The following is a 25,587-nucleotide window of genomic DNA, read 5'->3' as shown; positions in this document are numbered from 1 at the left end:
TGCTTGTAACAGCTATTCCTACTTGTACGGACTTTGAAGTGACTCAGTTTCCTCTACGGATGAGAGACTGGCTCAAGAATATCCTCATGCAGCTTTATGAAGCCAACTCTGAACACGCTGGCTATCTAAATGAGAAGCAGAGAAATAAAGTAAGTTATTCACAGATTAGCTTCTTCAATGTCTGTCTACAGGGCATGAGGAAGAAAGACATGGTGGGGGGCTACCTACCTCTGCATACTGGCAAAAGCCCACTATGCTTTTCCATGCCTGGTTAGCCCATGTGGCTTAACAGAATAATAGATGTCACCATTCATGCCGCAAGGTTTCGGACACCACCAAACTGCCCCATTCTTCCCCATGGTCAGTGGCCTGAATTAGGGCTCTTCAATTCATACCTAGAGCAAGCTCTGGTTGAGCACAGTTAAGATAAATTTAGCATTGATATAGTCAGTGAAACATCTTATTTAAATCTAAGCATTTGTTTTGCTCTCATAGGCCAGCATAGATGTATGATATAAAGTAATCCATTATTCAAAATATCAGTAATATATTAAGATTAAAAAGCATTGATTCCAGAAGCTTCCAGAGAAAATTCATTCACGAGATAGTTACCGAGTGCATCCTGGGTGCCAGAAATTAACCTAAACACTGGAGATACAGCAATGAAAAGAAAATCTCTGCCTTCATGAGTTTACATTCTGGGTGAAGAGACAGATTCTAAATAAATAAGTATGTGTGTGTGTGTGTGTGTGTGTGTGTGTGTGTGTGTATGTAATGTATGTATATGCATATATTTATATATGTATAATTTGTATATATACATATATACGCATATACGCATATGTGTATATATGCGTATATGCGTATACATGTATATATGCTTATATGTGTGTATATGCATATATGTGTATATATACATATGCACATATATGCAATTGTATGTAGTAAAATGAGCATTTATGCAAATATAACCAAATCAGCAAATATATGTATAAGTATGTCAGTTGGGATTAAACATGGTGCAAAAATAAATAAAACAGGAAGGAGGGTGTGCATTAACTGTGTCAGATGCTGTTTATAGGTTGTGAGTTGAGGACTGAGAATTGGCCAGAGATTTAGCATGTCAAGGTCATAGTTGACCTTGATAGGAGCTGTTCCTGGGGTGGGAGCATGTTTCAGGAAGGAAGCTCCAGTGGAGAGAGTTCAACAGAGACTAGGAGGAAGGATGTGGATGCAGCAAGTATAGACAATCCTTTCAAGGAGTTTTGCTATAAAGAGATAAAGAGAAATGGGGTGGCAGCTGGAGGGGGAAGTGAGTTCAAGAGTCCCCCCTAGCAGTGGGAGATGGTAGAGGATGTTTGTATGCTTCTGGAAATAACCCAGTCAAGAAGGAAATATTAGTGGGGAGCAGAGAATGCACACAACTGCCAGGGGGCATTCTTCAATATGTGTCCCAGCCAGATGAGAGGGGCTGGACTTAGATTAGGAGCACAGGAAGGTCACAGGTAGGAAAGCTGTGGTTCTGGGAGCAGGTGGAGGTTCTGTTTGCTTCCAATTACTCAGTGAAATAAGAGGCAACATCAGAAGCTGAGAGTTTCACGTGCGCTGCTCAAGAATAATTTCTAGCCTCTGTCTTGAATACATTGTCACAGAGAGCCTTGAAGATATTAGCTATGAAACAGGGAAATTTCAATGGGGCTGGCCAAGCAGTAGCACACCAGGCCGAAAGCGAGACTGAGTGGGCACTGGATGGATGACCTAGAAGACTAAGAATGGACTCTGCCATCAGGAGAAGGAGCAGCACTTTTCATTAACTAATCAAAAATTTTCCCTCAGTCAATTCAGCCCTTTTCATTAAAACCTCATAGTTAAAAAAAAAAAAAAAATAGTGAACATTAATTACTTGTTAAAAGAAAGAGGCAAAATATACTTAAAATATTTAAAAGTTTAAAAAAGATTTAAATTTCTTCTAAAAACCAGAGGTTTCTTCCATCAGGTGCTATTCTGTGTAGGCATGAGAAAGGCCTATAGTATTGATTGGAAGGAATTTCATTTGGTTGCACATGACGTCCTGAGCTTGTTTTTCTCTATCATGTTACTGTCACTCTTCAAGTAAAGTTTAGCAAGTGACGAGTCCATTACATTTGTCTGATTCTCTGACAGTCTTCTGCCTTCTTAACCCCAGGTCAAGAAAATTTACCTGGATGAAAAGAGGCTCTTGGCTGGGGACCATCCCATTGACCTTCTCTTAAGGGACTTTAAGAAAAACTACCACATGTATGTGTATCCTGTGCACTGGCAGTTTAGTGAACTTGATCAACACCCTATGGATAGGTAAGAACTCTTTACCTTTCCATTTCTAGATGTATCTCTCTGATGAAATATCTACATACCTATGCAGAAGGAAAATCTAGATTTAGGACATTTCCCAGTTCCGTTTTAGAATACTGAAATGCCTGGTTAGGAGTCTAAACACAAAGCTGCTGTGTGTGATGTACCCTAGAACTTAAAGTATAATCATAAAAAAAAAGTCTGGAACTTGATAGAGCTTATGTTGATAAAGTTTATGTTTTATAATTTTATCTTTTAATTCCATTTGTCAGTGAAATTTTTGAAGTCCCCTTATCACAATTATCAAAGCTATGTAATATTCATTTTAAAAAAAAAAAAGCTGCCGCGAAGATAGCAGAATATGGCTACACCATAGCTCCTAAGTTTACATGTTAAGGTCCAGCTTCCCACAGAGACTCCTCCGACTTTCTCATTCTTGATCCTAAATTCCCAAGACTGGCCCAATGTGGGTCAAGTGACTACATCTAAAACAATCAGGTACGGTCAGTGGATGAGAACCAGGTTGTACCAATATGATTGCTGGGTACACCCCTATAGATTTAGGGTAGGAAAAGGACAGTTGCTGTGAAGACAGAAACCTCATGAATCGACATCCCAAAAGCTGTCAACCTTACCCACAAATCGTTTATTTCATTGGCAGTTTTTATCGGTATTCTATTTATTTCACATATACAGCAACCTTATGGGAGAAGAATGTCCTTGGTGAGCCTGAGAGTTAAATCTTCATGCACAAGCTACTCAGTTAATAGGATGCCATGTATTTCATTGCAGAGTCCTGACACATTCTGAACTTGCTCCTCTGCGAGCATCTCTGGTGCCCATGGAACACTGCATAACCCGTTTCTTTGAGGAGTGTGACCCCAACAAGGATAAACATATCACCCTGAAGGAGTGGGGCCACTGCTTTGGAATTAAAGAAGGTAAATTCATCACCAGCCAAAGAAGAGGGATGTCTTCTTCCCCAGACAAGCCCTAAGCCCCCGCATGCTTCATAGAGAGGTCCTGCCACATGTTCAAATTGGAAGCTAGAAACAAAAAGGTAGCAGTTTCCCAGATAGGACTTCCTTGGTGCACATGCTGTCATTACAAAGTCACTTCTTACTACCTTTATAGCACTGTTTTCAAAGGGTAGCAAGGGTGAACATGCATTGAGGTCTCAACAGTCAGCTAAGCCTAAAAAGACATGTGAATCCAGAGTTGGGTCAAATCTCAGCAGGCTTTGTGTCCTTCCTTATTTAATATCCTACCTTAACCTGGGCCTTGGGCCCAACTTTTCAAAATTACATGTAAAGAATAAATAAGCAAGCCCATTGCTGACAATGGGAGATGTCAGAACATCTCAGAATCCATTACCGACACACTGAAGACTGGATTTTACATCACAAGTAGTGCCAGGATAATCCTTTAACCCAAAACTCACCCATGGCTTCATCCTCAATGAATGGGAACTGAGCATTCTTTCTTTACTCCTGCAGTGGAGGAAATTAAATTTAGACACTTATTTTGCTGGGTTATGTCTTAATATGTTTCCTTTTCTTTCCTTAAGTTAGACTTGACTTTTATGAGCAGGTATGTTTTCAATAATTAAGATATGAAAGGCTGGGCACGGTGGCTCATGCCTGTAATCCCAGCACTTTAGGAGGCCGAGGTGGGTGGATCACCTGAGGTCAGGAGTTAGAGACTAGCATGGCCAACATGGTGAAACTCTGCTTCTACCAAAAATACAAAAAGTAGGTGGGCTTGGTGGCACGCGCCTGTAATCCCAGCTACTCGGGAGGCTGAGGCAGGAGAATTGCTTGAACCCGGGAGGCAGAGGTTGCAGTGAGCCAAGATCGCACCACTGCACTCCAGCCTGGGCGACAGACAGAGTGAGACTCGGTCTCAAAAAAAAAAGAAAGATATTCAAACAATGAGCATTCAAATCTACTTGCAATTCTCACCACACACACACAAAAACGATAGTATGTGAGGTAATGCATTCGTTAATCAGATCAATTTAGCCATTCCACAATGTATATATATTTTAAAAGGTCATGTTTTACATGATAAATACATACCGTGTTTATTTGTCAGTTAAAATAAATAAATAAGAAAAATACCATTCACAGAACATAAATTAACAGTGAACATCAAATCTCTGAAACAGAGATTTCATTCATGTTTACAATATACCATCGGGATAAACATGCAGCTAGGCCGATAAGGAAAGTAAGTTCATCAAACGTTGGAAGTTCCCAAAAAGAAATAACTTGTGCAAACTTCATTTTTAAAATATTCCCCATATATATGTAGAATGCCTTTAGAGAGGAAGAGGTGAAAGTATGAAGATTTATAGGTAAGCAGAGAGGGTCAGTCCTTCTCCTTGCAATATCATTCTGTGAAATAAACATTCTGTGAAAGGATGTATATTTTTGTAAGTACCTCGTTCTGTGTATTAGTTGTCTATGCTGCATAGTGAATCACCCCACAACTTAACAGGTTAAATTCTTTCTCACGGTTTCCAAGGGTCAGGAATCTCACAGTAACCAACCTGGATGGCTCTGGATTAGGATCTCTCATTAGGTTGTGGTCAAGGGGTCATGCAGTGTGACAGTTATCTAATGGCTTGACTGTGGCTAAGGGTCTACTTCTAAGCTCACTCCCATGGCTCTTTGCAGGAGCCTTCAGTATCCCATCATGTAGGCCTCTCGTCCACAGGGCTGCCCACAGCATGGTGTCTGGTTTCCTCCAGAGTGAGTGACCAGGCAGAAAGAGAAAGCCAAGACTGAGGCCCCAAAGTCTTTTGTAACCTAATCTCAGAAGTTATATATCATGACTTCTGCCTCATTTTATTGGTCACACTGACCAATCCTGTTACAGCAGGAGGAGGAGAAGGATACCACACGGAGTTGGGTGTCAATTGTCTTTCTAACATCTATGATACACGCAGAGTACTTATAAAAATTCAAATATATCCCTCTGTCCTGCCCTGCCCTGCCCCACCATTATCTAGAGGGGAAAACTCGGCTGGAATAGGATGTATTTATGGATGCCTGTTTATATGACATGTGATTTTAAACGACTGATAAAAAGGCAAATTTAAACAGGCCATTTTACTTAAGAAAACCAGTTGCATCTCATTCTTCCTTTTGCAAAGCTTCTGGCAGCTCTTCAGTGTGTAAGCTCACCCAGGCTCCCCTGGGCGGTTGTCTGGGAGGAGCAGGAAGGACTTAAAGTCCAGTCATTTACAAAGCTGTTAATGATCTTGTTTGTGCACTGTGGTTTGGCTATCATTGCCTTATTTTGAAGAAAGGAAAAAATTATCACATAATAAACCAATAAAGCAGATATTAAATATTCAGTCAGAACACGTAAACAAGTTATTGCTTTGGAATGTAGCTAAAGAAAAAAAAAATTTATTTGTAAGTATACCCTTCTTTCCTTCAAGGCTGAGAAATCCACAGAAGGAGAAGATAGAGTTTAGCCAATGTTTTCCTGAATTTTAACTGCCTGTGATAGATGTACCCATATATTCCTCACATAGCTGTTATTCAACTAGCTATGTGAATTAGGGCGTGTCGCTTATCCTCAGTGAGTCTCATTTTCCTTATCTGTAAAAATGGGGTTCAAATAACAGGTGCAGGAGTCCTCATTTATTTTGCGCCCATGCATACCATGCATTGACACATATCCATGCTAATCGTCAGAAAACCTTCCAAGTGAGACTAACAGGGTAAACAACTCAGATGAACGCAAGTTCCCCAAAGCCATTTAAAGACATTATCCTAAGAGTACTGGGGGATCACCAAAGTGTTTCCAACAAGTCAGTGATTTCCCTGGGTTTGTATTTAAGACGGATTCCCCTGGTTACATTGTGGCAGAGCCAAAGAACTGTTGAGAGAATATTGTGGTAAACCCAGGCAAGAGCTGATGAGAACTTGAAGTAGAGGAGTGATCAAAAGCGGGGGGTGGGGAGGAGGAGAAACAGAAGTGAACATATTCAAGATATATTTTAAAATGTAAGCATACTGAAATGTCTATCATGTGGAAATAAGACAATATTTGATAGGAAATATGTGGTAGCAGAGAGCAGAGAGGTGAGAGACTGAAAAGTACAATGCCTAGGTCCCTGGCTTAGAGCAGGCAGGGTAAATAGAGGTAAATAGAGGCACCTTCTACTGAGAAAACACAAGAACAGAAGTGGATTTGGAGTAAATGACAAATTCCATTTTAGATACTTTGAATCCTAAAGTATTAGGTTGTCTCCTAAGTGTTAGTTTCATGCAAAAGTAATTATAGTTTGGCCATTATCTCTACCACTCCATCAAAACTACCATTATCCCTACCATGCCCAACACTGATGGGCACCTACATTGATTTTGTCTTTGCTATTGTGAATAGTGCTGCAATGAGCATGTGAGTTCATGTGTCTTTTTGGTAAAATGATTTTTTAATAAATATACCCAGTAATTGGATTGCTGGGTTGAATAGCAGTTCTGTTTTAAGTTCTTTGAGAAATCTCCAAACGGCTTTCCACAGTGGCTCAACTAATTTACATTACCAGTGTCTAAGCATTCCTTTTTCTCTGCAGCTTCAGCAGCATGTTGTTTTTAGACTTTTAAATTATAGCCATTCTGACTGCTGTGAACTGGTATCTCATTGTGAGATGGTTTTGATTAAAATTTTCCTGATTATTAGTAACGTGGAACTTTATGTATATTTGTTGGCTGCTTATACATCAAGACAGGGTTTTGGAACTGAAATGCATATTTGAGGATTATAAGCATACAGAGAATAATTGACACCGGGGAAGGGAATTAATTCTCCCAAGGAAAACGCATTGACTTACGTGAAAAGGGGTCTAGGATTGAACACCATGCTGAGAAAAACATCTAGATGATGGATGGGGAGGAAGAAAGAATTCAGTAAGGACATTGAAGTTTCTCCTGAAATGAAGGAAGAAAACCAGGATAGTGCCATGCAAAGGAGGTGTTTCAAAGAGGAGGAAGAGATTGGCAGTGCCAAATGCGACTGAGATGTCAAAGAAGATGAAAGAAATAAAGATATCCTGGGTGGCCTTGGTTATAGTAGTTTTGGTGGAATGGTAGAGATGGAAGTCACATTCTATAGATTCAGAAGAAAAGGGAAATGAGAAAGAGTAAGGAGTGAATGTTTGAGTGCAGCAAAGACCTAGAAAAGATACAGAGTAAGGGGAGCATTTTTAAGAATAAAAGAGATTTGAGCACTCCTTTCATTTATTCATTTATTTGCTCAAGAAACCTTTACAGATGGTCTACATAAATGCAGGCACTGTTCTAGAGGCTAAATATAAAACATATTTAAATGCTAATGGAAGGGTCTAGTAAAAAAAAGGAAAGGTGGAAGAAGGATGTAAGAAAAAAAAGAGGAAAGTAAAAGGAGAATCTTGTGAAGGTCAGAAGAGATCTTGAGCATAGGAAGAGGAATTAGCCTTAACATCAAGAAAAAGGACAATCTCTTATCTGAGCAACAGAAAGAAGACAAAAGCTATGGGTGCAAATATAAGTAAATGTGTAAGTAATGAAGCTATTATCTCCATTTTACATATGAAGCCAGTACTCAAAAAAAAAATATCGAAGTCCATAATCTTTCCCATTCTCTGGGCTAGATAAATATTATTAGCAGGAAAATTACCTAGTGCCCACACAGAGTAGTATAATAGTTTGTTAGGGTGGCCCATGTTGGTAAGGAGTGATCTTATATCTCCTAGAGGATGCTGTCTTCTTCCACATGTATGGCAACAATTTCTTTGACAAGCTACTCAATTAAAAGCTGGATTTACCTAGCACTACACTTCTATTTATTTCCATTATATTTCAGCTCACCTTCTAGATTAGTATACTTGGCACTTCTTGGCTGGACCTCCCCTTAACCTGCTCTTCCCCTATCAGTGGTTCTCAACCCTGCAGCCAAATTACCTGCAGTTTTCTAAATGTCTACATGCCATTAGTCCACCCCTAGGGATTCAGATTCTAGAGTCCAGAGGTGAGGCCTAAAAATATATTTTTAAAAGTTCATGAGTGATGTTGATGCCCTACCAGAGTTGAGGATCACCATTATACTGCCTTATTAGATGGTTTCTCTAATCCCCCAACTCTAATATTGTTTGTGCTACTAATCTGGCTACTTTCTAAAAGTGTTGTTTTGCTTCTTGTTTTTTACAGAAGACATAGATGAAAATCTCTTGTTTTGAATGAAGATTTTAAAGAACTCAACTTTCCAGCATCCTCCTCTGTTCTAACCACTTCAGAAATATATGCAGCTGTAATACTTGTAGATTTATATTTAGCAAAATGTTTGCATGTGTGACAAGACAATGAGAGTAATTGCTTGATAACAACCTATGCGCCAGGTAAAGTCAACATATGCAAAATACTGTACATTGTGAACAGAAGTTTAATTCATAGTAATTTCACTCTCTGCATCGACTTATGAGATAATTAATGATAAAACTATTAACGATAAAAATAATGCATTTGTATTGTTCATAATATCATATGCACTTCAAGAAAATGGAATGCTACTCTTTTGTGGTTTACGTGTATTATTTTCAATATCTTAATACCCTAATAAACAGTCCATAAAAATCCAAATGCTTAGTCAAGTGTATTTCCAGTTATAATTTAGACAATCAAATGTGAAAGATCAACCCAAGACTCACACTTCATGTCAAATTATAATTGTGCTTCCTAAACCCTACTACTTTAAGTGTGTGTGCGTGTGTGTGCGTGCATGTGTGTGCGTGTGTGTGTGGTTGAGGAAAAAGTGTGAAACACCTCTTACAGGAAACAAATACTCAGTGGTAAAAGCTGCTCATTAATGTCCTTCATCATTATATAAGTTTAAACAGAATAAAAATAAATTCAAGTGCTTTTTTACCAAATTTGATTTAAAATGTAGAACAAGCTGGGTGCAGAGGCTCACAACTGTAATCTCAACACTTTGGGAGGCCAAGGTGGGTGGATTCCTTGAGCTCAGGAGTTCAAGACCAGCCTAGGCAACATGGAGAGACCCCGTCTCTATGAAAACTTTAAAAAATAGCCAGGCGTGGTGGCATGCACCTGTTGTCCCAGCTACTTGGCGGACTGAGGTAGGAGAATTGCTTGAGACCAGTAGGTCAAGGCTGCAGTGAGCTGATATTGTGCCACTGCTCTCCAGCCTTGGTGACAGGACAAGGCCCTGTCTCAAAAAATAAATAAATGAAAATAAAATGTGAAGATTATGCACTGCTTGATCCAACTAATTCTAACTTTTTGTGCAGTTGAGCATGTGTGCTGGGGAAGACGGCAGCCCTGCAAAAATTTCTACATATTCATTGTCTCAAAATAAAGAAAATGTAAGGGTAAAACAGGAAGAGGGCCATAAAGCGTCTTGATGTCCAATGTAGAGAGAGATTAAATATTATTAATGTAAACTGATAGCAAAAAAACCTGTTATAAGCAAAAATTTGTGTTTTTATTTGAGCTGTTCTTTGGTAGCTATTACAGTAAAAGCTAGATCACAAAAATATGACATCATAATATAGTTTTCCAACTTCTGAAGTAAGGCAATAAAAGAACATGTCACCCACTTTATTTGACTATTTGAAAGAAAATGGTTTTTCACATATTTTTCTAGCTGAAATGAAAGATATCAATACAATTATCTTTTAGTATTTTTTCAAATAATCAAAAAGTTGTTGTTGTTATTACAAACCTTATCTGTGATAGTCACGGAGAGAACATGCCCCTAGGAATTTTATCTGAAAGATACTTACAGAATAGTTTATTTTTTGTCAGAATAATCTTCTTTGAGTATTTCAAAATTTTATTCATTATCTCTTTTCATAGCTCAATAAATTACTTATTCTTTTGTGAGACAGAGTCTTGCTCTGTCACCCAAGGCTGGAGTGCAGTGGTACAATCTCAGCTCACTGCAACCTCCGCCTCCCAGGTTCAAGCAATTCTCCTGCCTCAACCTCCTGAGTAGCTGGTATTACAGGCGCGTGCCACCACACCTGGCTTATTTTTGTATTTTTAGTAGAGACGGGTTTTCACCATGTTGGTCAGGCTGGTCTCAAACTCCTGACCTCGTGATCCACCCACCTCAGCCTCGCAAAGTGCTGGGATTACAGGCGTGAGCCACCGCACCTGGCCAATTACCTTATTCTTAACTAGAACTATATCATACTATGTCCTTTCTAAATAATTAAGTTCAATTTGATTAATCAAAATCTAATTATTATTTGTAATTTTTTCCAACTACAGAAATAATTTTAGAAACTATTCCAAATTTCAGAACGTTTTTATATGAAGCTAAAAAGGTCTTAGCTAGTTACAAACTAGGTTGTTGGGAACAGTGAAGTTGTATTCAGAGGTATTAATTAGGCCTAAATTATCTTTTACCCTCAGACAACTTTCAAAAATATTTTAGAATAGTGAAAAGCGACTTTAACACCACGGTAAGGACACCACCTCAATATCTACTAAAAAAATTTATTTGAAAATAATATTCATTTTGAAATGAAAAATATTGAATACTAGAAATTTTCAAACCTTAAATTTCTGTATCATTTAAGGCTCTCACGTGTACAGCTAGCTCATTTATTATAGAGGCACATTAATATTCTTGGTGGTCACAATTTTTAATTGTGGGTTGTCTGTGATAAAGACATACTCTAATCCTAACCTAGGAGATGAAGTTATTTTCTCAGTAATCAGTCTGTAAGTCTACCTCTGTGTAATTGAGATATTTTGGAAGTTGGAGCTCCTGGTGTGAACACAATTATTCAGTTTAGCTTTGAATTTTGTGACTCATATTGCCCGTAACCATAAAGGCATTAGTAACATGGCTTAAATACTAGATGGGCATAGAGATTCTAGATGATCACACTGCTCCTTGAATTTGCTGCTCCAAGAGCCACTGAAGCAAAGGTAATTGAAGAGATATATAGTATACTTTGGACTGATTCTATTGCACTAGATAAAAGAATGTAACATATTCTTGTATTGGATAATTTAACGATTTCTAATAGGTCCACTTCTAAAAAGAAGAAAGAAATTAAAGCGTCTGAATCCAGAATGAATAAAAAGACAAAGAAAAAACATGAAAAAGGAAAAGAAGGGAAATAAGTTGCCTAAATTCAGGCAAAGTAGCACTAAGATAAATCAGAGTTGAGTTTTAAATCTGTGTAACAGCTGAAGTGTGATTTATAGATGCAGATATAGATATAACTTGCCTCAATGCTGGAGATAAGTCTTAGTAAGAATATGATGAAGTTGTTTGTCTTTCAAAATCCAGTTCCAGAGTAGTGATTTGGTTTGAAACTCACAAGGTAAGTTAATTTGAATTAAACGCGATTTTTAAAACATAAAAATGCCTCCTTTCAGAACCAATGGACCAATAAAAGGTCAGTTGATTTGCTTTATTGAATCTGCATTTACTCATATTGTGCTGATTTTCTACCAACCCATTACATCTTACAAAATTTTTCCCATACAATTTCCTTCCCGAGAACTATAACTGGCAATAACAGCAACCAGACTATATGAAGGCCTGGTAAGTCTCACAGAGGTATAAGCTTCAGGTGGATTTATTTGTATATTACATGAAAACTTTCCTCTCATTTTAGCCAGTAGTGATCAATTCCTAATAATAAGCATGATGCAACACTGGTGTTTAAAGATTTGTGAGTAGAACTGAGCACAGTGGCTCATACCTGTAATCCCAGCACTTTGGAAGGCTGTGGTGGGAAGGTTGCTTGAGGCCAGAAGTTCAAGACCAGCCTTGCAACAGGGTGGCAACATAGCAAGACTCCATCTCTAAGGAAATTTTTTAAAAACTAGCCAGGTGTGGTGGCACACACCTGTAGTCCTAGCTCCTTGGGAGACTGAGGCAGAAGGATCACTTGAGCCCAGCAGTTCGAGGGTACAGGAGGCTATGATTGTGCCACTGCACTCCAGCATGGGTGACAGAGCAAGACCCTGTCTCAAAAAAAAAAAAAAGAAAGATTTGTGTGTCAAGATCACAAACTCAACTTCAGGGACCAAACATGTACAGTGTATAGGCTGAACTGTAACTTTATAAGAAAGTAGAACGTAATGAGCTATTTTGGGAGCTAAACAGTGCATGTCTTGTCTAAGGAATTCAAAGCTTTGAAAAACACTCTTGTAGGTTTACAAAACCGATGTTTGGAGGCAGGATTTATCTTGACCACTATTTCAACACCTCTAACTAATCTACCTATTTACAATAGGAATAGGACTTAAATAGAAAAAAACTCAAAATGATCTTCTGCCCCTTCAATTCCAGGCTTGACCTTTAGAATGAAATTTCTCATCTTGGCTGGCCTTTTGAGCACTGCCACTGCTCTGCCCATCCCCGTGAGTACACCCTTCTCAGTTGCTGACTCAATTTCAGATTCAGAGTCATCGCATTTCTGGGCTAGAAAGCGGGTCTTATCTTTTCATTTCACAAAAGAGGAAAGTGGAATCCAGGAAAGTCATAGAACTAGGAGTTCACCACTGTTTGTCAGCCCAAGACTCTGCCCAGGACAAATCTCAGCTCCATATGCCATGTGCTAGCTGTGTGACCTTGAACTAACCCACGGTTTCCTTGTCTATGAAATGAGTCCTAGGAACACCTCAGAGTTGCATGGAGATAATTTTTTTAATGCATCTAACGCAGAGAAGGGTCCTATCTGAAAGACAGGATGTTCTGAATAAACTCAGTGATATAGAACAAATACTCTGCAGTGACCCAAGTCTAAATTAAGCAGTTTGAATTGAGTTTCATTTGTAATGCCCTTGCCCCAAACCGTCTCATGTTTTCTTAAAAGGCTGTTACGTGGAAACGCTCTGACACCAGAGGACTATCTACTTCATTGTAGATTTGATTTTAAAGAAGGAAATATTTAAGATAACTTACATCGATTGCTGAATTATGAACGTAGTAACAACTTATGCCTGAATAATATTTGAGGGATCATACAGACACACCTTTAAAAGTCCAATTTCTGAAAACTAGGTTTGGATAAAAAGCTACATTCACCTATAGTGCCCTTGATAACAAACCTAATTTGTTTCTTTAGACCACAATCCTTTTTGCCAAAGCTGACAAGTGTTGTGGTCTAAAATTCAAACAATTTGTATTCTTTATGCCTGTTTCTTTATGCTGATGGGAATGTTGCAGCACACATATTTCATTAATTCTAACACGTACTCTTTGATATTTTAGCAGCTCTGAAATTCAGCTGTGTCTTACAAACATAATGTGATAAAGTGTCACGGCAGCTTAACAGCAGTGCTTTTCTTTTTTGGTAATTTATGAAATAAATGGTGCTTTTGACAATGATAGCCCTCTAAGAATATATGAAATACTGTAATCCCAGAACATCATTAACTTCACCTATATAGACATTTTGTCATCAAAATGACTATATACAAATGAGATCCACTGAGTCTAATCTGTGTTTACTAGTCTGAATATGAGGGCACCCAGTAGGCAAGAAACTCCCCTGCACACTTTGTAACAAAGGAGCTTTTGAAGAAGTGAGGGAGCTTTCAAAATTTGTGTTTGGGATGCAGAACTTAAATGTTCATTTCCACACTCCCTTCACTTTGAATTTATAACTACTGAGAACTAAATCAAGAACACTATTCATTCAAAGATTTACAAAAGGAGATATTCAGGTAATATGGAATTAATCTTAAGAAATGTAAATAAAAGTATTCTTTGGATATAAATTTAAAAGCAAAAAGCACTTGGTCTTCCAAATCATTGCACAAAATTAAACATTTTCCTATTAGATATCCAACTCCTTTTTATTTCAGAAGTGAGGTTACATTACTGATGGGTATAACGCTCCATAGTAGCTTATTACCTATTCTCCTTTAGAACAAAACCTCTCTTTAGTGAATGTATTGCCATATCCTGCTTTACCTTGTTGCTGTTATTGTTTTGCAAGCTTGAACAATATGCTGAAAGTTCCAGTGAACAGGTAAACTTCTAGTTGTATTTTTAAATAATGCATTCATCATTTTAAAAGTTTGCCATTGTCTGAAATGACTGACATTCTGTTTCTTTTTACAGAGATTTATCTTCTATCCACCACAAGTACCACCATTTTTCCCTCAGGTCCCATTTCCCCTACCTCCACAACCGCCCCTGGTAAGCATGGGTTTGGGGAATCTGAAATAGCTGAAAGGATTTATTAGTTGGATGGTGGTTATGAAACTTTCCAAATTTTGAAAATGAGACTTTAGGCAGTCCCCAGGAATCAGCTATTCAAACTTCTCTCCCATATAGCTTATAATGGAATGTGACAAGGGGCTAGCAGATTTCCCTCCAAATCTTCAGTGCCCTCTCCCAGTGTTTCTCTGCACTTACTATTAAAAAGGTGTTTGTGCTGAATTACTTTGACTGTTAGGAGCTTATTCTTTATGAAGAGAATACTTCTTCTCTAATATCCATTCTTTTGCTTTTTCTAATTCACCTTGTTGCTTTCTTTCTCTAAAAAGATTTTTTTCCCAGCTGTCTATAACTTTTTCCTAGTTATTTTGCTTTTCTATTTGGACCCTCTCCAATCTCTCCTAATATCTGGATTCTTAAAACTTTTCAATAAATTTTGGAACAATGCTAAATACACAATAGAGTTGCCTGTATTCTATATAACACTTTTGTAAGTAGACTTCATTATAGAGTCAACGGTGAGTGCTTGAGATACAAACAGTGTAAGTTCAGATCTGATGAGGAAGAGAGATTCATAAAGGGAAACTACAATGCAATTTGATAAGTATTTTGAGACACAAATACAAAGCTATGGATCAAAGACTTCAGAGAAGACAGTATCTGAACCAGGTCTTAAAGGAAGACAAATGGATGAAACATTTCAGGCAGAGGAACAGCAAGTGCATGGGTGCAGACTTGAAAAGCACAAGGCAATTTGGGGGTAGAAAATTATTTTAGTCTAAAATAATGATGCTGCAACACAGATTGGGGCCTTGTTAAATTTGGATAAGTATTTAAGTAATTATTTTTTTTCTTTAAAAATCACATACATTTTAAAACTTCACATACCCCTTATTTACAGACAAGGGCCTCACTATGTTACCCAGGCTAGTCTCAAACTCCTGGGCTCAAGTGAACCTCCCACCTCCCACAGGCTCCCCAGTAGCTGGGATTACAGGTGTATACCACCATGCCCAGCTCACAAATAACTGCATCTTGCTTAATATCGTCTGATCCCCTAAATATTTTTAAATATACAAACATGATTTTGCATAACTTTTTATATCTAAATACAATAAACACCTTCCCTTTGCTTGCATTTAATTTCAAACTGTGTTCCTCTCAAGTTTTAGAAATTTGTCACTAAACTTAGTCCTCAACAGAACATTTGTTCTCCTTTAATGTTTTTACTTGTTCTGGTTGAATCCTAGCTGTTAAATTCTAAATATTATACTTGCACTTATAATTAATTGCTAATTATTTTGGTTCTAGTCAGGACTAGGTGCATTGTTTCCCTGTTGTTTGCTAAAATTTGTTAAGTTTTTTGTTTTTGTTTTTGTTTTTTGACACAGTCTCGCTCTGTTGCCCAGGCTGGAGTACAGTGGTGCAATCTCAGCTCACTACAACCTCCGCCTCCCGAGTTCAAGCAATTCTCCTGCCTCAGCAGCCTCCCATGTAGCCACCATGCCTGGCTAATTTCTGTGTTTTTAGTACAGATGGGTTTCACCATGTTGGTCAGGCTGGGCAAACTCACTCCTGACCCCAAGTGATCTGCCCACCTCGGCCTCCGAAAGTGCTAGGATTACAGGCATAAGTGACCGCGCCCGGCAAGATTTATTTTAAACTGATGCAAAATCTTGGAGTCTTGGTTTATAATCAGAACTTAGGAATCGTTGTTAACATTTAAATTTAAATTTATTTAAATCTATGCGACAATTAAAAGAATCACTATTCTGTGAAATGGAAACTCTTCCTACCACCAGATGGCAGACTAGTATCTTAAAAGCAAGCAAAGAAAGTAACCTTACTGTAGGAAAAGTGGTAGATTTGTAAAAACTATCAACACGTACATAAGACAGATTCCTGGGCTTTAAGTTAGACAAAGAAAAACACCCATACCTTTTGAAAGAAAAAATTATATTGAACCCACTAGTTTCTAATCTCCACCAAATAGAAGGTGAGCTCTCTAAGTGTCATTTACTGCTATCCCTAAATCCCAGATATAGAATAATTGCTCAGTAAATATTGTAGGGATGGATGGATGGATGGATGGAAGGACGAGTGAATGTACGAATCACTGAGAAAAAGCAAGAGAAAGTGTTCACAGTTTCGTTCACAATTTACTTTTTTTCTTTTTGTAGACTTCTATTCCTTTTCCTTACAATCCAAATCAGGTAGTTATACTTAAAGCTTCCTTAGGAAATACTTTAAGACAAAACAAAAACTTGAAAATTCTTTAGATTTAATTGCGGAGAAATTTGATACCAATAACTACGGGCTAACATTTTCTTTGGGGGACCATTAGTTATTGATATTACAAATTTCACATATCCTTGAAAACTGAACTACCTAAGGGACCTGAAACTTTCCTTATTTGTGTGGCATAAACCCAGGGACCAACCAGTAGAAAAAGCATTTAATTTGAAGTTAAATGATCTGGAGATGTAAGCTCCATGTCTGCCCTTTAATACTTTGGAATTTTCTTTAACTCCTTTGACCCTTATCCTCTTCTAGAATATAAAACAGTGACAACAGATGATTTACAAAGTCCATTTCACCACTAAAATTTTATGCTCACATTTGTCATCAGTGGTGGTAAAATGCATTCTTATTGAAATGTAATCTATCCTAGAAGCATTTGAAATAGATTTAAGGTTAGTCATGGTAAAAAGGAATTGCTTAAATTTTACTTTTGAAAAGATTTTACTGAATTCATGATACATAAGATGAGGCTGATTCAGTAACATACAAAAAAGTTATGTATATTTCAGCATGTTAACTCCAAGTAATAATATTCCTATTATGATTTTCTGAGACTGAGCCTCACTCTGTCACCCAAGCTGGAGTGCAGTGGTGCAATTGCAGCTTACTACAACCTTCACCTCCCAGGTACAAGCGATTCTCCAGCCTCAGCCTCCTGAGTAGCTGGGACTACAGGGACGCACTACCACGCTGGGCTAATTTTTTTCTGTAGAGATGGGGTTTCATCACGTTGCCCAGGCTGGTCTTGAACTCCTGGACTCAAGTGATCCGCCTGCCTTGGCCTCCCAAAGTGCTGTATTACAGGAGTGAGCCACCATGCCCAGCACACTAATTACAATTATAGGAAGTAACATTATTAAAGTTTTCTTTCAGAAAGAGGTGATCCCAAAATACAATCTTTTTCAAACCCAATAAGCATAGGTTTAATAATCTTTCCAAGAAGTCCCAGCTATGTTTGGAGCCCACAACAGAAAATATGGACTATATGTTTCCAGAGATAGGTTTGGGGGGGTACTTAAAATATTAGTGAATTTTAATCTTGGTAATTGAACTTCAGAAATGATGAGAATTCTAAAAAGTATGCTTTCATTTACCAAGCTAATATAAAATATATAAGATACAAAAGTAGATGAAATGCTGAATTACAATTCCTTATTTAACTGTTTCCTTTATTCTAGGTCCTCACACCTAATGATCTTATCGCGGTAAATATATTCTGCCCTGTTATTCTATAAAGTCCATATAAATACTACATTCAGCCCCTCTCAATGGTCCTAATTAAGGTAGGGAGCAGGGAAGGCACCCTAACAGAACAAATACTACCTGAAGGCATTGTTCGTGCCTAAGATCTGTCACAGCTGGGACAGTGTTTAGCTTAAATATTACTGCATACATTCTGAGACAGACAGCTCAACAAGTAAAGAGATTAATCTTTTAGACGGAGCAGTCAATTTCTTGAGCAAGCTGCCAGAATCGTAAAACAGGACCATGTGGACGCTACAAAGCAATTTTCCAGTAAAACTGCTCGTGTAAGCAAGTTCTCAAAACAAAGTATTCATAGTTGTCCTAAAATTTTAGTTCAAGTATCATTCACACAGGGAATCTGAATCATTTATGAAAGATGGGACTTGTATGGAAGTGTACACAGAGGGTTTCTTAACCATTCAAATAAATTTTCTAACTTTCAAATATGGTGAATACCATTACAAAGTTGTAGAAAGAAGAAAATATTTCTGTGAATTGAAGGTATTTAAATCTAGACATTGGGTCATTTTAAAATCTTGTATCACATAAATAATATATACTAAGCAATAAAATGGAATTTTTCAATAAAATAGATTTTCATATACAAAGTATATTAACTTGCATATGTAATAAGTTAAATGTAGGTTTAAAAATAAACCTATTGACAGCACTGTTCATTGATTTTTCTTCCTTCACAGTTACTCATTGCTATTTTGAACCAACTAGGGGTAAGGCTCTATTTTTATGCTATAATAAACTACACATTTACTTAATAAAGACATCTTACTAAATTTTTATTTTTATTTTTTTACTTTTAGAACTTCTTTGGGGTAAGATTTTATTTCCATGACTAAATTGATAAAAGTAAGTTACATTCAATGCCAGGAAAGGTAAGAAAAACTCTTTGTAACTATAAAAATATACGCGAGTCAACCCCAACTAATCTACCAAACTAGAACTCATGAGTTATAAACTCGTTTCCTCCAAAATCTTTACATCAAAATTTTTGCCAGTCTAAAAAGGTATTTTTTAACAATGTCCATGATATTTCACAAAATTTAAGTTTATAGGCATATATGCAATATGAAATTTCAACAACAAAGTTTGCTTCAGGCTTTTTTTTTTCTTTTTTTGAGAAGGAGTCTTGCTTTGTCACCCAGGCTGGAGTGCAGCAGCGCGATCTCGGCTCACTGCAACCTCCACCTCCCAGGCTCAAGCGATTCTCCTGCCTCAGCCTTCCTAGTAGCTGGGATTACAAGCATGTGCCACCACACCCATCTAAGTTTTACATTTTTAGTAGAGACGGGGTTTCACCATGTTGGCCAGGCTGGTCTCGAACTCCTGACCTCAAGAGATCCGCCTGCCTTGGCCTCCCAAAGTCCTGGGATTACAGGCATGAGCCACTGTGCCCAGCCTTTCAGGCTTATTTTTGTCTTATAGGCAATTCATAGTAAATAATGAGAAAAGCCTACTGTAAAACTGCCACACCTAGAAGTGGACTGATCTCAAGGCAAGGTAACACATCTTAACAAAAAGCATTAACTTGCTTGATACAAAGGTTACAAACTTTGACTTCTACTTCGACTTTCACTGAAGTTTGCTTTCAAGTAAAATACATACCAAAAAAAAGAAAAAGAAAAGAAAAATGTGGAGACCAAAAAGGCATAATCCCTTTTGTTGTTTTAATATTTTTAAGAAACAGGATCTTGCTATGTTGTCCTGGCTGGACTGCAGTGGCTATTCCAGACCCAATCATAGTGTACTACAGCCTTGGAGAAAGAAACTGGATTTCCACCCAACTGCTTCTCTCCTAACAAGTTTCACTGCCTTGAAGTGCTTATTTAGTACCTTTTACCATTTCAAACACTTTTTATCAGGCTATCTGAGGCCAAGTGGGAGAGATTAAGCTCTACGCTATCAACAGTTAAGGATTCAACTTATCAGCATTTAACGGTTCCACATTATTTTCCACCTCCAACATACACGATTATACCAATATTAACACATCAGCAATACAATAACCATAAAATGGGAGGCATGGGTGAAGAAGGAATTGTGGTGAAAATATCTTCATATAATAAATTATAACTATAATCTGTATTATCTATTTTGACAGAAATAATTCTCCCACTACTATGCCAGAAGTTACATATGGTTAGTAAAATCTCCAAATTCTTTCAAGCATTTATATCCTTTTAAATATTTTTATCATAAGAGTTTAATTGCCTCTGATTGTGTCCACAACGGTAAATTAATATGATGAAAATAGGTGTAAACAAGACCAATTAATTACAAATGCTTTCTTCAAAGGATGTATTTTAAAGTCAGTTTATTAAAACTCTGGAAATATTTTAGAAAAAAACCACCACCAGAAGTCCTAAGCATAAGAAAACATACTGTTAAATAAGAGTAGCCTCTCCAAGTGCTCAGAATTTTCAAGTTCTCCCTTTAGCCACCAAATATTTAGTTTTTAAAGTAGTTATGATCTTAAGAAAGCTTTGCATATCCTTCTATTTGAGTTTGAAATGCTTTCAAAACCTCAAGAACACCTGTTGACAAAACAAATACTGACTGTGGCCCTTTATCCTTAGGTTATTATCAAATAAACTATCTTGGGGCCAAATTTACACAAACAACTTCAACAATGCTAGCCAAATCAGGTGTGGCCCTCACATTTCAAGTCACAAATCACCACTGCAATACTATGAATAACATGAGTACTGTTTCTGTTACACATAATCTTCCAAGCTGCATACTTAAACAATAAATCATAAAAGACTCTTAACCTTACTAGGGAATACAATAGACAGAATAGGTTTGCAAACCAGTCAGACTGTGATTCAAATCCCAACTCTACTAGCAAATAAAACCATGGGCAACCTTTCTAAATATCAATGTATTCATTTGTGAAATAGGAATACTACTACCTAACAGGGTGTGGTGAGAATTAAGTAATATAATACAGATACTCAGTAAATGGCATACATTATTTATTTTACTAAATGTCTCTAAAATAAAAAGCCTTCATTTTACATAAGGCATAAGGAAAATAAATATGAGGGGAATATTACCTAGTGATACAGCAGAAAGATCTTCCTCTAGGACTATCTGAAACTAACATTTTAATTTTTTTCCCTATTATAGATGGTGCTGGATATTTACAGTTATCAGAAGATTATCTACTTCTATCTTTAGTTGATGGTAGTTTTATAATTTTGCATACTTTGTACCTGTTCCAGTGAAAACTCCAAAAAACCATAAAGAATTTATCTAGACCATGGGCTTTAGTCATACTTTAAATAAACCTTTAATATAACCAAATGTCTTTATTAATGGCAGTTCAAATGTATTAAAAATATTAAACAGGCTGGGCATGGTGGTTCACACCTGTAATCCCAACACTTTGGGAGGCTGAGGTGGGAGGAGCTCTTGAGCCCAGGAGTCCAAGACCAGCCTGGGCAACATAGGGAAATCCCAGTCTCTACAAAAAAAAATTTTTAATTAGCCAGGTGTGGTGGTGCATACATGTGGTCCCAACTAATTGGGAGGCTGAGGTGGGAGGATTGCTTGGGCCCAGGAGGTTGAGGCTGCAGTGAGCCATAATAGCACCATTGCACTCCAGTGGTGCTATCATAGGCAACAGAGTGAGACCCTGTCACAAAATACTATGAAACACAAGTAAATGCCAACATTTTCAGAAAATTGCTCAAACTGTTAAAAGAGCTTTTGTAAGTAGCTTCAATTTTGGAGAACTCTATTGAGTGATAGGAAGCAGCAGTTCCTTCCTGCCAAATGGTGAAAGTAGAAGCCGACTCTTCCATGCAGGAAGACCATCTAACCTCTTGAGCAGGTCATCCTCATCAAGTATTAATCCCTTATTACTCACCTTAGGGACCAGGATTTTACAGATACTTAGAAGTTAATACATACACAAGCCCTATTTACAACTATTCCAGAAGGCCTCGAGGTATCCTGAAATCAAACATTCTAATGCTTCTCAGGAAAACGTAGTCATAACTGAGGGGAAAAAAAGCCTCCTGTCAGTTCAATTCAGGTTTACCACCGAAAGTTCTGACATCAAATAAACAAAACAAAAAACAGAAAAACACTTTGTTTTACCTTAACCCTCTCTAGCTACAGAGTAGGCCTAATATCTTTTTCAAACATCTGAAGGAAAGAACAATCATGTCTCTCTCCCCTAAAGCTTGTCTTGAGATGCTCCAGTTGTAGCCCAACCCTACATAGGTTGACAGGAGCTCCTATCACAGGGCTTTCCAAAGGAGATCCTGAGCCAGAATGAGATAAACATGTCCACTAAGACAAGGCAGTACTACTTTTCTTTCCTCTTCCTTGCTTCCAAAAACCCCCAAAGCACCAACCCCCTCCTTTCCTCTGGGATTTATAACATTAACCATGCTTTTCTCAAAAACCTATTTCAATCTTCAACATTTCTTTCCTAATAAACAACACTAACTCACAGAGACCTCTACCTCTGTTCCTGTTTTTACGGAACCAAAATAGTTACTTATTATATATTGATCACATATTAAGATATTTTGGATATAATGGATTAAATTATTACGAACAATTTTACTTGTTTCTTCTTATTTTTAATGCGACTATCAAGAAGTTTAAAATTCACAGATGGCTAACATTTTCCTTTGTGTTTGTTTTGTTGTTAAGTACAGGGGTACATGTGCAGGCTAGTTACATAGGTAAACTTGTGTCATGAGGGCTTGTTGTACAAATTATTTCATCACCCAGGTATTAAGCCTAGTACCCATTAGTTATTTTTACTGATCCTCTCCCTCCTCCCACCCTCCAGTAGGCCTCAGAATGTTGTTCCCTTGTCCATGTGTTCTCACCATTTAGCTTACTTACAAGAGAACATGCAGTGTTTGGTTTTCTGTTCCTGCATCAGTTTGCTAAGGATAATGGCCTTCAGCTCCATCCATGTCTTTTCAGAGGACATGATCTTATTCTTTTTTACGGCTGCATAGTATTCCATGGTGTATATATACCAAATTGTCTTTATTATCACTGATGAGCATTTAGGTTGATTTCATGTCTTTGCTATTGTGAATAGTGCAGCAGTGAACATATGCGTGAATATGTCTTTATAACAGAACAATTTATATTCTTTCGGGTATATACCCAGTAATGGGACTGCTGGGTCAAATATCTTTAAATCTTGGAGGACTCTCTACATTGTCTTCCACAATGGTTGGACCAATTTACACTCCCACTAACAGTGTATAAGCATTCCTTTTTCTCTACAACCTCACCAGCATCAGTAATTTTTTGTCCTGTCTGATTTCAATTCTTTTCTGAACATCCATTTTTAACTGATTTATAACATACAGTAGTTTCACTAGAGTGAAATGAACATGTTGATTTAAATACTAACTTCCTGGGCTTTTTTTAATTCAGAATTTTTGAAAATGAGAATATCAGCTCTTGTTCACTGATCTTGACCTCTATTAACTAGTGGCTGAAATTTCCTCTTAAAACTAATGATTCTAAAGTCAAGAAAACATAGTTTCCATTTTCAAAATTAGCTTCAACAAGATCATGTGAAGCAAATAATTTAAAGAAAAAGCAGATGAAACATTAAACTGTACATCCAATGGTGGTACTCCGCCTAAAGGAGTTCGATGCGGCAGGAACATCCTTCAGGCCTCAGAAGATGGGGAGCAGGAGGAAAGGCATTGACAGACAAGAACCAGATGGAAAACAGAAGTTATAGCTGACCAAGAATTTATCTTTATTCTGATTATGATTCTTCAAAGAGCATTAGTTGTTTACATTTCATTTAAGTCATGCTTAAATACATACCAAATATGACTACTTATATTCCTTTTGACCAAAAAGCTGAAAATGTTGTGTTCTAGTTCATCTTACTCATTTTATTCTGATGTGAAACACTCTAAATCCAAATCGTTTTGAAAGTAAATAGGCCAAGTGGCCTACCCTACCCTTTTTATAGTACAAATTCTGTGATACTGCCTTCTTTTCAGTATACGCCCCTCTGTGGGCCTTTGGCTTACACGGAGACCATCAGCTACAACCCATGGCAGTCAGCTTCAGAGTCCTCGCTCCAGTGTGCGTCTCGTTTCTCAGCCACAAGTTTGATGAACTGAAAATGACTGGCATAAAGCTTCAGTTTATCACTGATGTCCACCCATTTCACTTTTCCAGCATCATCTCCAGCTTCTAGCGTAAGATTATCCATTATCTCACCTGGTTGCCAAAGAAAAACCATCACCAAGAAGAATTCATTTCTGTTTTAGCATATCTATATCGTCAAGTATTCTTACTTAAAATAATCTTAAATCATCATTGTACTAGCTGGCCAAGTGAATTAAAAACTAGACTATTCCAGCCCTGGTCAGCAGAATGAATAAAAGGAAAAAAAACGAGACTACTCCAAAATGCCCAAATTTTAACCAAGTCCCTAAATTTTAGACAAACACACAATACAAAGACTTCTCTCTAAAAAGATTATCCTTAAAAGAGAGACTATATTATACAAATATGAAACCTTACATCAAAATCAATCCAAGATGGATTAGAGATTTAAACGTAAAAAAAAAACACAAATTATTGGTGACTCCTTTTATAGTCTTAAGTGGAGTTTTCTAAGCATAACACCAAACCAAAAACCATAAAGTATGTTTAAGTACTTAAGATATTTTAATAAATACAAGTATTTATAAATAAATTTATTAAAATATTTTAAACTAGGCCGGACATGGTGGCTCACACCTGTAATACAGTACTTTGGGAGGCTGAGGCAGGTGGATCACCTAAGGTCAGGAGTTCAAGACCAGCCTGGCCAACATGGTGAAACCCCATCTCTACTAAAAATACAAACGTTAGCCAGGTATGGTAGTACATGCCTGTAGTCCCAGCTTACTTGGGAGGCTGAGGCAGGAGAATTGTTTGAATCCATGAGGCAGAGGTTGCAGTGAGTCAAGATCACACCACTGCACTCCAGCCTGGTGACAGGGTAAGACACCATCTCAAAAAAAAAAAAAAAAAAGAAAAAGAAAAAAATATTAAATTTAAATTATCAAAAAAATAAAAAATAAGTGTTCCCAATCACAGTTGGGAATATAAATGGCATATTTCTGTAGGCAATTTGGCAATGTTTATCAAGAGCTTTTAAAAAGTAAGTTTTCTTTGACAAGCATTCATTCTCTAAATATCAGAGTACATCTTGTGTACCAGACTCTGTACTAGGCACTGAAGATACAATAAGCAATCCAGTAACTCCACTTTGAAGAATTTATTCTAATGAAATAGAGACAAGCCTATTAAAGTACTCAAGGCAACATTACTTAAATATTTTATTTTATTTTTATTTATTTATTTTTAGACGGAGTCTCGCTCTTGTTGACCAGGCTGAAGTGCAGTGGTGCAATCACGGCTCACTGCAACCTCCACCTCCTGAGTTCAAGCGATTCTCCTGCCTCAGCCTCCCGAGTACCTGGGATTACAGGC

The 25,587-nt window shown here is 37.3% G+C and overlaps 2 protein-coding genes and 3 long non-coding RNA genes across 10 annotated transcripts in view; 3 read left to right on the top strand and 2 right to left on the bottom strand.

Annotated features, from left to right (window-relative positions):
- LOC123573596 (uncharacterized) overlaps nt 1-8,535 on the bottom strand; it is a 63,276-nt gene extending 54,741 nt beyond the window's left edge. The window contains exon 1 of the long non-coding RNA XR_006698240.3: nt 3,773-8,535. This is a non-coding gene — a long non-coding RNA (uncharacterized lncRNA). The remainder of the gene's footprint in view (nt 1-3,772) is intronic.
- Nucleotides 1-8,963, top strand: part of SPARCL1 (SPARC like 1) — a 63,631-nt gene extending 54,668 nt beyond the window's left edge. For both annotated transcript variants that reach the window (XM_005555374.4, XM_065545234.1), the window contains 4 exons: nt 13-149; nt 2,186-2,334; nt 3,124-3,272; nt 8,535-8,963. In XM_005555374.4, the coding sequence (XP_005555431.3) occupies nt 13-149; nt 2,186-2,334; nt 3,124-3,272; nt 8,535-8,563 (464 nt within the window). In that variant the 3' untranslated portion in view covers nt 8,564-8,963. The remainder of the gene's footprint in view (nt 1-12; nt 150-2,185; nt 2,335-3,123; nt 3,273-8,534) is intronic.
- A 5,449-nt stretch (nt 8,964-14,412) lies between these two features.
- On the top strand, nt 14,413-19,031 carry LOC107129788 (uncharacterized). 2 transcript variants are annotated; one of them, XR_010586898.2, is made up of 4 exons: nt 14,413-14,517; nt 18,018-18,044; nt 18,783-18,812; nt 18,903-19,031. It is a non-coding gene; the product is annotated as an uncharacterized lncRNA (long non-coding RNA). The 2 variants fall into 2 exon arrangements; XR_010586897.2 differs by lacking the exon at nt 14,413-14,517 and having other exon boundaries at nt 17,606-18,044.
- A 1,085-nt stretch (nt 19,032-20,116) lies between these two features.
- LOC141410318 (uncharacterized) lies at nt 20,117-22,666 on the top strand. The gene is made up of 2 exons (XR_012434939.1): nt 20,117-20,238; nt 21,229-22,666. It is a non-coding gene; the product is annotated as an uncharacterized lncRNA (long non-coding RNA).
- A 1,158-nt stretch (nt 22,667-23,824) lies between these two features.
- Nucleotides 23,825-25,587, bottom strand: part of NUDT9 (nudix hydrolase 9) — a 36,043-nt gene continuing 34,280 nt past the window's right edge. For all 4 annotated transcript variants that reach the window (XM_005555373.4, XM_045392641.2, XM_065545235.1 and 1 more), the window contains one exon: nt 23,825-24,324. In XM_005555373.4, the coding sequence (XP_005555430.1) occupies nt 24,146-24,324 (179 nt within the window). In that variant the 3' untranslated portion in view covers nt 23,825-24,145. The remainder of the gene's footprint in view (nt 24,325-25,587) is intronic.

The sequence above is a fragment of the Macaca fascicularis genome, chromosome 5 (genome assembly GCF_037993035.2).
Source record: "Macaca fascicularis isolate 582-1 chromosome 5, T2T-MFA8v1.1".
NCBI lineage: Eukaryota > Metazoa > Chordata > Mammalia > Primates > Cercopithecidae > Macaca > Macaca fascicularis.
Note: the sequence above shows the minus strand (reverse complement) of the source record. Positions and strands in the feature narration are given on the sequence as shown.